This window comes from Periophthalmus magnuspinnatus, chromosome 23 (genome assembly GCF_009829125.3).
Source record: "Periophthalmus magnuspinnatus isolate fPerMag1 chromosome 23, fPerMag1.2.pri, whole genome shotgun sequence".
Lineage (NCBI taxonomy): Eukaryota > Metazoa > Chordata > Actinopteri > Gobiiformes > Gobiidae > Periophthalmus > Periophthalmus magnuspinnatus.
The window spans coordinates 22,270-39,146 of NC_047148.1; the positions used below are offsets into that span (position 1 = coordinate 22,270).

Consider the following 16,877-nt stretch of genomic DNA (forward strand, 5'->3'; position numbering starts at 1 on the left):
GCGAATTGAGACACAGCCTACGTCTCACAAAGCTCCACACTAACTACCCACGGGGGCGCGCACTCCCCACGGGGGCGCACACTATGGGAAGAACAAGCCCAGAGCTAACTGAGAAAAATGTGTTATTTCAGAAGAGCGTCTCAAACTGGTCGCCCTTCGTATGACTCAGTGCCCATAAAGTAGCTCTCAGGTTAAAAAAGGTTGGTGACCCCTGGTCTATGGTCTATATATATAAAAGTATAACGGCGTTACTAACTGCATTACTCTTTCACTAACGGAGTAATCTAACTAATTACTTTTCCCAGCGTCCTAACGCCGTTACCGTTACTGACAATAAAATGTAGAGCATTACTTTTAATTGAGTTCACTCTTCTCTTCATCAGAGTCTCTCAGCCGAGGAGCTGCTGTTATGTTTCTGTGGTGAAAGAGGAGGCTGGGGTGAGATAAAAGGCTTGTTTGAGATGAGGCGGGCGCAGATACAACGCCATCGATCGGTGCGCGGTGCATGCTGGTTAGTTTTGTGTCCAAGATGCCACCAACTTGCTCTGACGTAACCTATGCGCCGGTAACGGGACGTTTTTGAGCAAGACGAGTGCAGCAGCTGTGGGCCATGTCCCAATTCGCCAAACTGGCCGTAGAATCACCATTCGAAGTATGCATCGAAGGGCAGTTACGTAATTTCCGGTGCGACAAGGGCTGTTTTGTTTAAGTTATGAAGTAGCTACAATTGAGAAAACAATCACCTCGAACGTTATATTTACCTATTGATATTCAATCTAAACAGAAAGAAACGGCTGTGACGACGACATCTTGACTTTTTTTCTATTAAATAATGAATAATTTGAAATAACATACGTAATGTACGTATCGTACGTTCAAAGACAGAGGTGGAAGTGCAGTCCATGGTGTAGACCTGTCCCACTTCAGCAAGATGGAGACGACACTGAGGACACACTCTCGACCGGAACCTTCAAACTACACTTTGAAGAGTACTTCGAAGGGACCCTTCAAAAGGTGCATTTGGCGAATTGGGACACGGCTCTCCACCGACTGCGGCCGCCTGCGTGGACTACAAACGCGTAATGCATGATGGGAAATGATGTCCTGTCCACACGGGCATTCACAGCAGATTAGGTCCGAGCTGTGTTCTCTCCAAAGAGGAACAGGCTCAGATCAGAGGTGATTAATATTTGAATACTGGGCAGAGAATTACAGTGTGTGGCCAGAGAAGGTTAAAGGTTTTGTCTTATTTTACATGATTTACATTTGAATACCTTAGTTTTGCAAAACATGGTAATGAATCTTTTCAGTATTTTACTGAAAGCACTTTATTGTTATTGTTTATTTTAATGAAGAAAATACGTGAAGTACAGTTGTCTGAAATTGTGTGACATGTTGATTTATTTGCACTTCAAATGAAATGTTTAATTTTTTTTTTTTTTTTTTTTTTGATACATTCTATAATTTACTTGGAAACAAATGCAATATAATTGCAATCTGTTAAAGTGAAATAAATGTTAAAGGTTCACATCTGTTGTGTTTTTATTGTTTTAACATAATAAGTAATGCGGAGTACTTACTTTGCCTAGTAACTAGTTACTTCTCCCAAAAAGTAACTGAGTTACTAACTCAGTTACTTTTTGGGAGAAGTAACTTGTAACTATAACTAATTACATTTTTGAAGTAAGATGCCCAATACTGCTGAAAGGCCACTCTGCCAGGAAGAAGAAACATAAAAAAGCCAGATTATACTTTGCAAATGCACCCAGGGACAAAGTTTTAATTTTTGGAAACATGCCCTGTGGTCTAAAATGAAAATTGAACTGTTTGGCCATAATGGGCATTGTTACATTTGGAGAAAAAAGGGAGAAGCTTGCAAAGCACCATCCCAACTGTGAAATACGGGGGTGGGAGCATCATATTGTGGGCTTGTTTTCCAGGCAGAGGAACTGGTGCATTTCATAAAATAGATGAAATCATGAGGAAAGAACATTATGTGGAAATACTATAGCAACATTTCAAGATACAGAAAATTAAAGCTTGGGCACAAATGGGTCTTACAAATGGACAATGACGAAGCATACTGCCAAATTAGTTACAAACTGGCTTAAGGATGACAAAGTCAATGTTTTGGAGGGGCCATCACGAAGCCCTGATCTCAGTCCTATTGAAAATGTATGGGTAGACCTGAAAATGTCCCTGGCATGTGTGAGCAAGGCAGCCTACAAACTTGGTTCAGTTACGCCAGTTCTGTCAGGAGGAATGGTCCAAAAATCCAGCCAAGCATTGTAAGAAGCTTGTGGAAGGATATCCAAAATGTCTAACCCAAGTCATACAGTTTAAAGGCAATGCTACCAAATACTAATGAAATGTATGTAAACTTCTGACTTTGAAAACTTAAGTCTGATTTCATGTCAGACAGTGAAAAAAAAGTATATGTGTCTTTTTATATACTGTATGTTAACTTCTAGTTTCAACTGTACCTTCTCTCAAATGTAGTGAAGTAAAAGTAAAATGTACTTTAAAGCACTTTAAAATCTACTTAAGTAAATACAGATATCTAAAAAATTTACTTAAGTGCAGCACTTTACTACTTGTATTTCGTTACTTTCCAGCACTACTAGGAAGTTAGGAAAACATTAACATTTACAAAACTAATCAAAAGCACAAAAAGAAGATCAAATATTCACAATTCAAATAATTTCACTTGTTATTCATTGCAATGTTATCTATGATCTCCAAGTGCTAGATATGATAATACAACTTTGAAAGAACTTTTATTCAAGTATGGGAGTTGTGGGTGCAATATGTAGGCCACCAAATTCCCCTGTATCACTGACCTTATTCAAAAACATGATTATATTCTTCACATCTCTCTGTCAGTAACTTGGCAGCTTGCTCACCCATTCCAGCACTTAACTACTCAGTCACGCACTAGCTCCAAACATCGCCCCTGCTCTCCCCCCGCTCTACCCCATGCCAAAAACCTTACTATTTTCCTCATGAAACGTCAAACAGTCATATTGTCTCACTTGCAGGAAAGGCCAGTGTGCAGCGGCCATGCCAGATTCAAACCAGATGTTTTCCAGATGACAAGACGGGTCGAAAACACATCAGCTGTAGGCCACACCTCTCTACGTCAGCTGCTCAGCGCGGGAATCAGCCAGGGAAAAACACAGGGCTAAATGCTATTGTAAAGGTAGAAATGAGTGCAATAGAGGCAAATTTAAAGGCGCATTGTGTAACTGCTCAGGTGGAGATGTCATTACTTTGCCTGGAATGTTCCACAGAATGGCATTAATGGTATTTATGGTAAATTTATGGTATTTTTGAGTAATATAATCACACAAAATTAAATAATGGCATGTTTAACACTGATAATGCCATACTTCAGAAGAGCCAGGCAAAGCAATATGATCTCCATCTACCTCCAAAAGATGACATGCCCTTCATCAGAAAAGTTACACAGTGCATCTTTATAGTTAAATCTGATATTATATAACATCTAAAGGTAGGCCTAAACTGTGTGTGCTTCTATACTGATTAAAAACATAAATAAATACAACAAATGCCATTAGTCATGTACTGAGGGTACAAGCATGTTTTAGTTGTGAAATCTGGCAAACAAAAGCAAGGAGCTCTTTTGGCTTTCTGATTGGATAACTGGCCTGAGGACCAAAACAACCAAATAAAAAACAAACAGTTTATTAATAAAGACTATAGAAAATGTTACACTTTCTTTATCGCAACTATACAGTTTGAGTCTTGACATTGATCCATGTGTCTGAGCTGCCTGTGAATCTGACAAAAACAAACGACTCTCAGACACTCAGTGAGGACGAAAACAAAGGATTGATTTACACCCGAATGATCGTGCCCCCTGGACCCCCGCACCCCTCCCTTTGCTTCTCACGCCCACAAGCTCTGCAAAACAATTCACCAGATATTATCAACGATGCTGCTAAACTTAGAGGTAGAAGGCTAAAAAAAGTCAATATGAACTGGTTTTATTATACAGTGAAAGCCAAAGTTAAATCTGTCAACTAGACAAAAAGTTGTAGGAGTGACGTTCCGCTGCTCATCCAAGCCACTTATTCAGTTCTGATTTCATTATACAGTTAAAAGGTAAGAGTTTATACTAAACAGCATGGTTAAAAACACTAGGGTGGATGAAAAAGGAAAAATTTAATATCAAATATTGGTAGGCATACTACTATCACAGGATGACTACTAATACTAATACTACTACTACTGTTGCTACTACTGAGTTAGGAAAGTTATTTGACACAAAAATGTTGTCAAACTTATGAGTTGCACACTTGACTGCAGGTGAAGATACTTGGGTAAGATTTTTCTTTTCTTCGTTAAAATAAACTTATTTTTAAACACATTCCCCAAATAGTAGTATCCTCTCAATAAATAATTTAAGTTGGCCACTTAAAGTTAAAGTATCTAAAGCCCCTCTTGAGTTTGTTTGTTACCCCCCAGGGCAGCCCCTAACAAAAGCAAACACAGAATAGGGGTCTCATTGGGCAATTTTCCTCATAAATCTGTTCTCCTGCTAGCCCTCCAGTGGATCCCTGACAATATCCAGCTGCACCCCACATCGCCACACTTCTCATACTCCCCTACATACCCTAAATAAGTCACCCAAGCCCCACACAAATAAATGAAATAAATTATTAATTAAATGGACGAGTGCTAGGGATTAGTTAAATGAAGGAGTGCTTTTTTTTGGCCAGGCAGTGCACATACACTGCCTGGCCAAAAAAAAACAAAACAAAAAAAAACTCGCCACCTGGATTTAACTAAGCAAATAGGCTGGGATTGCTGAAGTTGGTCAGGTCTAGGTTCAGCAACAGTCTGTGCTCAAAGAATCAGGTCAGCTGACACCTGAATATACTGAATGACCAGCTTATTCCATCAATGGAATTTTTATTCCCTGATGGCAAAGGCAGATTCCAAGATGACAATGCCAGGATTCATCGGGCTTAAATTCTAAAAAAGTGGTTCAGGAGCATGAGTCTATCCATTTTTACACATGGATTGTCCACCACAGAGTCCCAAACTTTAACCTTATTGAGAATCTTTGGGAAGTGCTGGAGAAGGCTTTGCACAGCAGTGAGACTCGACCATCATCAATGCAAGATCTTAGTGAAAAATGAATGCAACACTGGATGGAAATAAATCTTGTGACATTGTAGAAGCGAAATCAAAACAATACCACAGCAATTGTGTGCTGTAATCAAAGCTAAAGGTGGTCCAGTGAAATATTAGAGTTTGACCTTTTTTTTTTTGGCCAGGCAGTGTATATTTAATAGCATATTTAAGAGCTCGTATTAGGCTATTTTATGATCTCAGTTAAAATGTCAGTTTGTCATAGCAAACATATCTAGAGTCTGTTAAAGTTCAAGTCTGAGTCCATTATTGCCCCTAGATTTCTGGCCTGATCTGAAGGTTTTAGAGAGAAACTGGAGGTTGTTTCTGTTATCCAAAGACTATGACTTCAGTCTGAATTTCATCTCTGGGTCAAGGTTACTCATTGTCTTAGCAGAAAGTAATGAACATGAGAGGAAAAGGCTGAATTCCTCAACAGTAGTCCACACAGAAGGGGTCTCACTCCCAGAAAGAACAACAGCAGACACTGAGCACAAGCAAATGGCAACCTTGAAGAGGAAACAAGGAAAGCAGCCATGGCCAAATACCTGCAATGGGCAAGGCAAGTACTAAGGAGTCAACAGAATGGCAAGGACAAGACCCAGGCAATAAACAGCTATGCTCTGCCAGTAATCATATACCCAGCAGGAATCATAAGCTGGCCAAAGGAGGAGATACAGACTACAGACATTAAAAAAACAAAAGCTTCTCACCATGCATGAATGGTTGCATCCCAAATCCAGCGCCATGAGACTGTATGCGAACCGTAAGGAAAGAGGCCGAGGACTAGTGAGTGTGAGAGCTACTATCCAGGATGAAACATCCAAGATCACTAAGTACATCAAGGACAAGGACTCAACAGATGATGTGCTCAGTGAATGTCTCAGACAGTGGAGCGCAGAGGAAGAGGTGCTGGAGGAACCATCATGGAAGGACAAGTCCCTGCATGGGATGTACCACCAGAACATATGTACCTGAAGTAGCTGATATCAAGAAGTCCTACCAATGGCTTAAGAGAGCTGGTCTGAAAGACAGCACAGAGGCACTCCTCCTGGCTGCACCAAAGCAGGCCTTGAGCACCCAGATCTATCATACCAGACAAGGTGTAGGCTGTGAAAAGAGGCCCCAGAGACAATCCAGCACATAACTGCAGAGTGTAAGCTGCTGCATGGAAACATACATGGAGCAGCATAACCAAGTGGCAGCATAGTGTACAGAAACATCTGTGCAGAGTATGGACTGGAGACCTCAAGATCAAGGTGGGAAACACCTCCAAAGGTAGTGGAGAATGATTGAGCCAAGATCCTGTGGGACTTCCAGATACAGACTGACAGAATGGTTATGGTGAACCAACCGGACATTGTGGTGGTGGATAAACAACAGAGCAAAGCCATTGTTGTGGACATTGCAATATCAAGTGATGAGAACATTAGGAAAAAGGAACATGAGAAACTAGACAAATACCAGGGGCTCAAAGACGAACTAGAGAAGGCCTGGGAGGTGAAAGTCTCAGTGGTGCCCGTGGTGCCCGGTGCAATATTCCCCAATAGCAGATCCTAGGAAAAACATCAGACATTAACACCAGATTTTATTATTTTTATAGTGTGTGTGTATACACAGTGAGGCAAATAAGTATTTGAACACCCTGTGATTTTGCAAGTTCTCTCACTTAGAAATCATGGAGGGGTCTGAAATTTTCATCTTAGGTCCATGTCCACTGTGAGACATAATCTAAAAAAAATCTGGAAATCACATTGTATGATTTTTAAGAATAATTTATTTGCATGTTACTGCTGCAAATAAGTATTTGAACATGTGAGAAAATCAATGTTAATATTTGGTACAGTAGCCTTTGTTTACAATTACAGAGGTCAAATGTTTCCTGTAGTTTTTCACCAGGTTTGCACACACTGCAGGATTTTGGTCCACTCCTCCACACAGATCTTCTCTAGATCAGTCAGGTTTCTGGGCTGTCGCTGAGAAACACAGAGTTTGAGCTCCCTCCAAAGATTTTCTATTGGGTTTAGGTCTGGAGACTGGCTAGGCCACTCCAGAACCTTGATATGCTTCTTATGGAGCCACTCCTTGGTTATCCTGGCTGTGTGCTTCAGGTCATTGTCATGTTGGAAGACCCAGCTACGACCCATCTTCAATGCTCTAACTGAGGGAAGGAGGTTGTTGCCCAAAATCTCACAATGCATGGCCCCGGTCATCCTCTCCTTAATACAGTGCAGTCGTCCTGTCCCATGTGCAGAAAAACACCCCCAAAGCATGATGTTTCCACCCCCATGCTTCACAGTAGGGATGGTGTTCTTTGGATGGTACTCACCATTCTTCTTCCTCCAAACACGACGAGTGGAATTAAGACCAAAAAGTTCTATTTTGGTCTCATCTGACCACATGACTTTCTCCCATGACTCCTCTGGATCATCCAAATGGTCATTGTCAAACTTAAGACGGGCCTGGACATGTGCTGGTTTAATCAGGGGAACCTTCCGTGCCATGCATGATTTTAAACCATGACGTCTTAGTGTATTACTAACAGTAACCTTGGAAACGGTGGTCCCAGCTCTTTTCATTGACCAGCTCCTCCCGTGTAGTTCTGGGTTGATTCCTCACCTTTCTTAGGATCATTGAGACCCCACGAGGTGAGATCTCACATGGAGCCCCAGTCCGAGGGAGATTGACTGTCATGTTTAGCTTCTTCCATTTTCTAATAATTGCTCCAACAGTGGATTTTTGTCTGTCTGGCAATTGCCCCGTAGCCCTTTCCAGCCTTGTGGAGGTCTACAATTTTGTCTCTTGTGCATTTTGACAGTTGTTTGGTCTTTGCCATGTTAGTAGTTGGAGTCTTACTGATTGTATGGGGTGGACAGGCGTCTTTATGCAGCTAACGACCTCAAACAGGAGCTTCTAATTTAGGATAATAAGTGGAGTGGAGGTGGACTTTTTAAAGGTGGACTTACAGGTCTTTGAGGGTCAGAATTCTAGCTGATAGACAGGTGTTCAAATACTTATTTGCAGCAGTAACATACAAATAAATTTTAAAAAATCATACAATGTGATTTCCAGATTTTTTTTATGTCTCTCACAGTGGACATGAACCTAAGATGAACATTTCAGACCCCTCCATGATTTCTAAGTAGGAGAACTTGCAAAATCACAGGGTGTTCAAATACTTATTTGCCTCAATGTATCTCCATCCCTAAGCCCAGACACAGCCTCCAGCTCCTCTGGTGAAACCCAAGGCATTCCCAGGCCAGCCAAGAGGCATAGTCCCTGAGTCTTCCCCTGGGGCCTCCTCCCGGCGGGACATGCCTAGAACAATTCAACAGAATTGCCTGAATGAATCTTGTACCAAAAAGTAAAAAGGATTTGAATATCAAGAATAGCTAAGATTTGTTTCTATAATACATTATATATATATATATATATATATATATATATATATATATATATATATATATATATATATAGAGAGAGAGAGAGAGAGAGAGAGAGAGAGAGAGAGAGAGAGAGAGAGAAAGAGAGAGAGATTGTGACTCTTTTAGTATAGTAGTGTACCATTTAGTGTATACAGATTTGTAGCTTGCACTCTATTTGTATTCAATGAAAAAAATCTTGCTGCAATTTAAATATATTCAGATGTTATATGGCTGTTTTTGGATGGTTGTTGTAGGTTGTTTGAGGTTGTGTGAGTCTAATGCTGACTGCAGACTTACATAAACTGTGGGCTCCAGCTCAAATTGATGTATGTCTGATTCAGCTTCATATGTTAACATGGAGAGATTTCCCAAGTGTGCAATATAAATGTGTAACAAGAATTTAGGCTGCTTGACAGAGATTATAGAAAAAAGTGAGTAAGTTTCAAATAACATGTATGTGAGCTTTCATACAAAGAAATTTTTTAGTTTCATTTAGAATTTTTAATTGTTAATTTCTGTGGCAGTTGTGCCAGATTTTCATCATTTTGAACCATGGACACAAAGGTTAAGCAAAAGTTTCATTATATAGTCTATGTGCAGTTTGCACAGATTCACGATTTCAGTGTTAGCAACAATGCAGCCTGCAGAGGTCCTTGTGCTGTTTTCCTACATTAGCATCTACAAGTGTTTGCATGCAGACATTTCTGTTGTCGCTACCTACACAAGTTCCCCTAAGGTGAAGGTCATGTTTTTAAAGAAAATAAACTAGCCAAAAATTGTGAGGAATTGAGTGATGCATAAACCTTATCTTGTATTTGTTTGTTGTCAAGTCAATGGCCTCCCTTTTTGCTATGTAAACACACTAGAGAGGGCCCCCCCAAGACACCTGTAAACTTCCTCTGGTTGTCTGTGACTGTGCCAGATCATTGCAAAGTAGGTATATATTCTACAGAAGTATTCATTTAATTTCTGAAACTTACAGTATACAAGTTTCATAGTCATAATCAAATTTTGTATGTATGCTTATTGTGAAATGTTTGTGTAAACTAATGTGAAATCAGAAATGTTAGCTTAAAGGGCCCATATTACACCATTTTCTGATCCATGTTATGTTGTTTCCTCATCACAAACATACCTGGAGTTTATTCATTTTTAGCACACAAACCCTGCATATTTAGGCTAAGAGGAAAACACTATTCCACCTTGTAATATCATGTGGTAATTATAGGAATTGCTCCAGTGTGTTTTAAACTCCATACACCTTCACTAGAATCATTTGGATAATTTCAGCCCCCCCCCCCCCCCCCCCCCCCCACACACACACACACACACACACAAAAAAAAACCCCTACCACTTCATGGCATCACAAGTTGGAACAGAGCATTTGAGCTTTGAAAATGTAGACAAACCAATAATAAAGGATTACTCAAATGTGTGTGAATGAAACAAAATATCAGGTATGTTTCTGATGAGGTAACAACATCATAACACGGCTTAAAGCTCACATGAATCAATTTGATGTAATAAAGGACCTTTAAATTATGGTGATCTGGGCTTGAAATAAATGTTTATTGTCACTTTCCATTGTTTTCAAACATTACCAATCTGTTTGACAGTTTGGGTTTCAATAAGCCTTAAATACGTTGGTTTGTAATGTAAAGATTGTATAGGTGAATAGGGAGTGAAACTAAGTCGAATATGGCTTATAGTAGAATAACTTAATATAAATGGAAGTTAGAGGGATTGTACCAACCAAAGAGGTATATAATCAGATTAGATGCAGCCAAAAAGTCGATCAGACAGAATTTGGCTTGTAGACTGTGTCTGTGTGATCCGTCTGTGTAGAGTATGCTATTAAACCTGGGTGACTGATTTTGAAATTAAAATTGAAAATTGAAATTCAGCAGTTATATTACTCATATTATTTGGCATAATGACAATCAACCCACAAAGAGCACAACAATATACACATGTTTAAATTTATCTTGTTGAAATCTTGGGTGGAACAAGACATTAGTACATTATCAACCTTGCAGTCAAAAGGGTTTTTCTTTTTTAAATTTATTTTTACATAACTTAAGGTACAAACTCCTAGCGCAATGAAGCAGTAATTGAAGGTCTTATATTACACAAAACTGACTCCTGTGAGCTTTTTCCCACAATCTCTTCTTTGTCAAAACCCACGTGTCAATTTCTGTTGTGACTATTTGTGACAAAGTAGGCCTTTGTCCCTTTAAATATCACCTTTTAATTTAATCATCACACACCAGTTACTTTAAAGATATTTTATTTGGGTGTATTTTGGGTATATTTTCTCCACATGGCTGCCCTTGGCCATTTTTAAAGGTTTGGGAGTGGCCGTGGGCTGGACCATGTGGAGGAAAGAACTGAGTTAAGTTCTTTTTCTTTTTGTTTCAATGTCTTTTTGTGTTTTGTCTTTAAGTGTTTATAGTTTTATTTAAACACTTTTTGAGGTAAAAGAATTTAGGCTGTAATAAGTAAAGCAGTATAGTCTGAGATCCTGCTAAAGTTGTACCTACCATACCTGAGAAGTAAATGGTGTTTCCCTGGGGAGGTTCTTCTAGGTTGCCGGGGTATAAGAGCAGGCCAAGCCAGTCTTTTGGGGAGAGCATCAGTGTAGCCGGGTACACGTAGGGTGTTTCCTCAGTGTTTTAAATTCTGTTGCTTTTTGCTTATGTTGAGTACAGTTATTTTTTGTACACACATATTCCAAGCTTTACCACAGTGATTGAAATCAATTTTGATCATTTTTAAAGTTTTCTGAGTCTGCCTCCCACTTTGACCACATCAGGCCAGCTTCACCACACTGTTGTCTTTTATGGTGTAATTACCATGGATGCGAGACAATGGGGTGTAATGACTCCATCAGCCAAATGGAATATACTCTGCTAGAATCAACGAGATCAGAGGGATAAAGGGAGGGAGGAGAGGGGAACACCAAAACAGATACAACATGCCAGAGATTAGGAATTTAACAAGGGATAATGAGAAGACTACAATAAGTACAAGACACAGGAATTAAAAGCAATGCCCATTTGGCAAACAGTTTAGGAGGCATTAGGGAAATGGGACGCTGTGCTAATTCACTGTAATTACCATGAATGGCAAATGTAACTTTCGTGTATAGAAAGAATGAAAAGATTAGTTCACATACAGGACAGTCATGTAACAGTAGAATTATTGCTGGATCAGGATTCAGTGAGGATACTTAATGCAGTGCTGATGACACATGTTTATTTTCTTTCTTTTCTTTAATCTTTATTTGAGACCATGTACAAATTCATTAATCTTACAAGGAAAAGATGATTTGTACCAGATTTAGCTACTGCTACATTCCATCTGCAGTCCCTGAGCAGGTGAACACACATTAAAAACACATATCAATTAACAATTACAATATACGACTACCAATTTGCCATACAACAATAACAATTAAATACAATAAAAAAATGACCCCATGTCCAAAACAATATGTCCCCCCAGTCCAGACTAATATAAAAATCATTATGTGCAGGTTTATACAGTGAGCACAGAGCAGCACCAACTAACTGGACTGATGTGGACACGTTTGATTATTTAAAATGAACTTCAAATTTCTAGTAAAACTATTAAAATCCACAGACACTTTCAGACTGTCTAGAAACTGATTCCACTGCTTCATGGTTTGATAAGAAAAAGCCGATTGAGCAAAGGCCGAGGATCTTTTTGGAACTATGCAATTTCGGTTTACGGAAGAACGAGTGGATCGGGTAGTTTGTTCAGAACAAAGGATAGTACATTTTTTTAATGTAGGTGAAGCTTCATTATTAATAATTTTGAATAATTTTCTTAGATTTGAATACAAAATTAAATTACTGAAACTGAACATTTTATATTTACTTAAGACGTTACAGTGGTGATAATGGAGGGGTTTTTTATCGAGTGCCTTTACTGCCTGATTATAGGTGGATCTGAGAGATTTTAAAGCCTCTCATTGGCCTGAGACCAGCAGGAGACACAGTAGGTCAGGTGTGGAATAATCACGGCATTAAAATATGTAAAAGCGGCCTCTACTGTCAGGCTGTTCCTCATGTGTCTAAGGGAAGAGATGTTGTAGCGGATTGAATTGCGTACTTTTTTATATGCTTTTTGAAAGACAGAGTCTGGTCCAAATGAACCCCCAGATACTTTGTCTCTGTTACAATGTTTATTGTTGGCATGTGGTTGTTTATTTGTTGTTTTTCACCTATCCTTAGGGTTAAAAATTATATATGTGTGTGTGTGTGTACCATATATTATTAATATATATTTTATACGATTTATTTAAGTCTTTCTAATTTTGTTAAAACTATTTCTAAGCTCTATAACCTTTTCTCTTCATGCTCAAGAGCAATGCTTTCCCCCTTGTAACTATTTCCACCTATAGTCCTACATTTGCCTCGGTCCAAATAGGGATGTGGTACATTGCAGTCACGTTGCAGTTCAACGTGACTTGAGGGAGTGGGCGTGGAGCCAAAACAAAACGTGACGCAAACCTAACACGAGAATGTGTGTCACATTTGAGCGAGAGGAAAATGGCAGCCATTGCGAAAATATTTGACCTACTTCTCCTCGCGCTGAAGGAGGAGCAGTGCGCAGTGGAGCGTCAGAGCAACAGGTCTGCAGCACAGAGCTCTGTGAACCAGGGGCACTTGGATATATTTGATGGGGTAAGAAAACCTTTTATTAGGTTATAACACTGTAACAAATGTAAATTTAGCTGCTAGTGTCTTAAAAAGTTCATTGTAACTTTTTTTTTATTATTTTCTCTGGACTCATCAGGCACAATTGCGTCGCTACTCGGCAGCAATTTCCACAGTTTGGTCCTGAAACTTTACGGAGCTTTATAGTACAAATATTTATGACAGCGGTGTTTACTTTCTGGCTCCAACAATGAGTGTTTTGATGGTCCCACGTGACCGCGGTGGCTGCTCTTAGGACGTCCCCTGTCTCATGAGTTGATAACAAACACGCTGTAGGATAAGGGACAGGCCCTTCTGTGGGCAGTGTCTTCAGAGTTTTCAACGTGACTGTGTTTATTTCCACGGGGCTGTCAGCGACGCCTTTCTATTCTCGAAGCTGCATTTAGATACTGCGTTTACTGTGGCTTTTCAGGATTACGAAATACGGAATACCGCTTATGGTAAGGTGATCTGGATCATTTTATGTCTTAGCCTAAAATCTTGAGTGTCATCCATTGTGCGTGGGGCTGGCTCTGAAACATGCTGCATCTCATTGACCTACATCTGCAGCGCGTAACTGCGTCACCAAAACTGTCTCTGAATGTGGCTTATACGACGGACTGAACAAATGTCTCTAATTGTTTTATTTTGATTTAACTACCTGTGAAATTTTATATTACTGCAGTAATTTAAGCAGAATAAGTGTAGATTGCATTCTAAATGGGGGTTTGTGGGTGTTTTGTGGAAGTTGGTCACTAGAAACCTGAGCTGCAAACCGCGCCCACAAACTCGAAGCAAACAACATTCACTGCAAAAAACGAAACAAAAAAAGAACGAAAACGTACCAATATTTAAGGCTTGTAGAAGATACACTAACGCAAATAAATGTAGTTGTTACCTTTTGGTTTAATGTTTGAGTAAACAATAGTTAGGGCATTGGCGCCTTAGCGACAAGTCGTCAAACTTTTTTCGGACGGTTCTAAGCTGCGATGAGTGACTGTACTTTTGGCTCCCCGCCATGACCCATTAATTTCTGTATCATATATATATATATATATATATATATATATATATATATATATATATATATATATATATATATATATATATATATATATATTTTTTTTTTTTTTTTTTTTTTTTTTTTTACCAACTTAGATTCTACACATGTTTATGTAGAGCGTTTGACTTTGAGCAGCAGCAGACAGGTGGCGGAGAAAGTCATTTTATATTTGATTTTTATTTGGTACTGTTCAGGGACCTGCTCCGGCTATAATTACTCAACAGTTTCAGAACACATGTGCATTTAATCATATAAAAGAGTGTGAGTGTGTTGTGTTGACCAATAAAACTCACCTGACTTCTCGGGGCATGTTGTGTTTTAGGGACTTTACCATGGCCTCTCCATCAGCTTCCACATCTGCAGCTTCAGAGCTGCCCCCTCTTGGAGGGATTGAGGCCCTGCGGCTGAAGGTGGGCCCCGTGAAGAGGAGCCTGTTTGGTCCGGTGGATCACCAGCAGCTGCAGCAGGACTTCCAGAGGATACTTCGGATGGGCGTGGAAGTGGCAAACAAGCGCTGGAATTTTGATTTCCAGGGGGACAAGCCCGGATTGGGCCCCAACATGGAGTGGGAGGAGCTGAGTTTCCAGGAGGTGCCTGGCTTTTACCGCAGTTGCACAGTCCGATCCGCTCCCTCCGGAGCAGGGATCAAACGGCGGTTCTCTTCCTCCTCTGGAGAGGGCTCTCCAGCGTCTGGCAGCTCATCCTCTTCAGGAGAGGAGTACCTAGAGATCACCACCAGGGAGTGCTATAGGCTCGAGTCAGGCAAGCGCCGGCAGGCTGTTATCACAGGTGAGACAAATAAAAAGTACATTATATTTACGTACCATTGTGAATGTTCAGTAAGTTTTACCTGTGTCTTTCTGTAGATTTCTTCAAAGTGAAGAGAAACAGACTCGTCCATTATAAAGACGCTACCCGACAGTAGAAACCCACAGGGGAAGTACTGGAGAACCACCTAGTGGACACCTTCACATCACCTCAATGACAAAGCTCACATCTGTGTAAATATGTAGCATTTTCAAACTGACTGTCCTTAAGTTCACCAAGTATGGGCTTAAAAAACAACACAACATTTAAATTCAGCACAAAGAATCTTCCACTTCTCTAATCAAGCTCAGACACAGTTTTGTGCATTGTTATAAATATCATGTATATTTCTTTATGCTATTCTTAATACTATACTGTGAATGTTTTAGAATGCACTCTTTCAGGAAATTATCCAAACCAGGCTCAGTTTTGTGAGCCCTTGATAGAATCTGAGTTGGTCTGTGACCTACGACCTTTACTCGCTGAAATTATAAGAGGTTATGAATGCAGGAGTGACTATTTTTGTCCTCCCCACACCACCTTTTATCGTCCTGTTATTGCTCTGCCTGATGTGAGTGGGTGAAGCAGGGACCTTGATTAGCTCTAGATTAAAGGTCTACAGTGGAGGTTAAGTGATGAGGTAATGCAGTCACCACAGTGACTTAAAATTAGAATAATAATATTATGTGTCTATTTATTTATTTTATACTATGTCACCATCAAATAAAATATAAAAAAATATAAAAAGAGCAATGTGTAAAACGAGGTAGATAAGGTTTGGTGGAAACTTGTGCCAAGTCAGTCAGGGCTGAGACACTTCACTGTTGCCATTCCAACTACAGTTTGACCTAAAAGCATGTACATTTATATTGTATTAAAAGCTTTTATATTGGGGTTTTGAAATCTTTTTGGCAACAGTCCTGTACCTTATTAGCTGTTTATGAGCTTTATGCTTTGAACATGTAGCATCTCCACTCACTGTCAGTGCATGAGGACAGAACCATGCAACTGCTCGCTCTCTCTACCCTTAGGTTTGTGAAGGTTTAATTTTGTGACATTTTCTATGTTTAAAGTTGTGGCAGCTGAGGCAGTTGAACCGAAGAGGAATCACAATAACTTTTTAATCCCACCTCCAGAGAAATCAGTTCTAGGTTGTCAATATCTAAATAACATCACAAGCTTATTAGTAATATGAGACCTACCTAGTGACAGTTGGATCAAAAGCCATATATATATATATATATATATATATATATATATATATATATATATATATATATATATATATATATATATATATATATATATATATATATATATATATATATATATAAATATATAAATAAATAAATAATTCTACCTCATAATGTAATTCATAATGCCAATTTAATTAAACTGAGCAATTAAAAAAATATCTGGTTATTGAGAGAGACTATGATGGTAAAGCAGAGACAAGCAATAGTGGTTAGTCTTATAGCTTAGTTTTATGCACAAAACTACACAGTTAATACAGCGTTCACATGTTACATCAAATTGGGACTAGACAGGAACCAGACCTTGACTAGAACAGGACTAAACTGAACTGAAGTCTAAACTGAGATCAAGATCAAACCAGAACTCCATCCTTGTTCTTTTTGGGTCCTAGTTTGAGCCCAGTCTAGTCCAGATTGTCGACCTGGTCCTGGTCCAAATAGGGATGTGGT

The 16,877-nt window shown here is 39.3% G+C and overlaps 1 protein-coding gene across 2 annotated transcripts; it reads left to right on the forward strand.

Annotated features, from left to right (window-relative positions):
• The first annotated feature begins 13,138 nt into the window (after window positions 1-13,138).
• Window positions 13,139-16,393, forward strand: cdkn1d (cyclin-dependent kinase inhibitor 1D). Of its 2 annotated transcripts, none has more exons than XM_033989587.2 (3): window positions 13,139-13,292; window positions 14,690-15,156; window positions 15,234-16,393. In XM_033989587.2, the coding sequence occupies exons 1-3, from the start codon at window positions 13,288-13,290 to the stop codon at window positions 15,290-15,292; spliced, it is 531 nt and encodes a 176-aa protein (XP_033845478.1). In that variant the 5' UTR covers window positions 13,139-13,287; the 3' UTR covers window positions 15,293-16,393. The 2 variants fall into 2 exon arrangements, with proteins under 2 accessions (XP_033845478.1, XP_033845479.1); XM_033989588.2 differs by lacking the exon at window positions 13,139-13,292 and adding an exon at window positions 13,609-13,765.
• The last annotated feature ends 484 nt before the right edge of the window (window positions 16,394-16,877 follow it).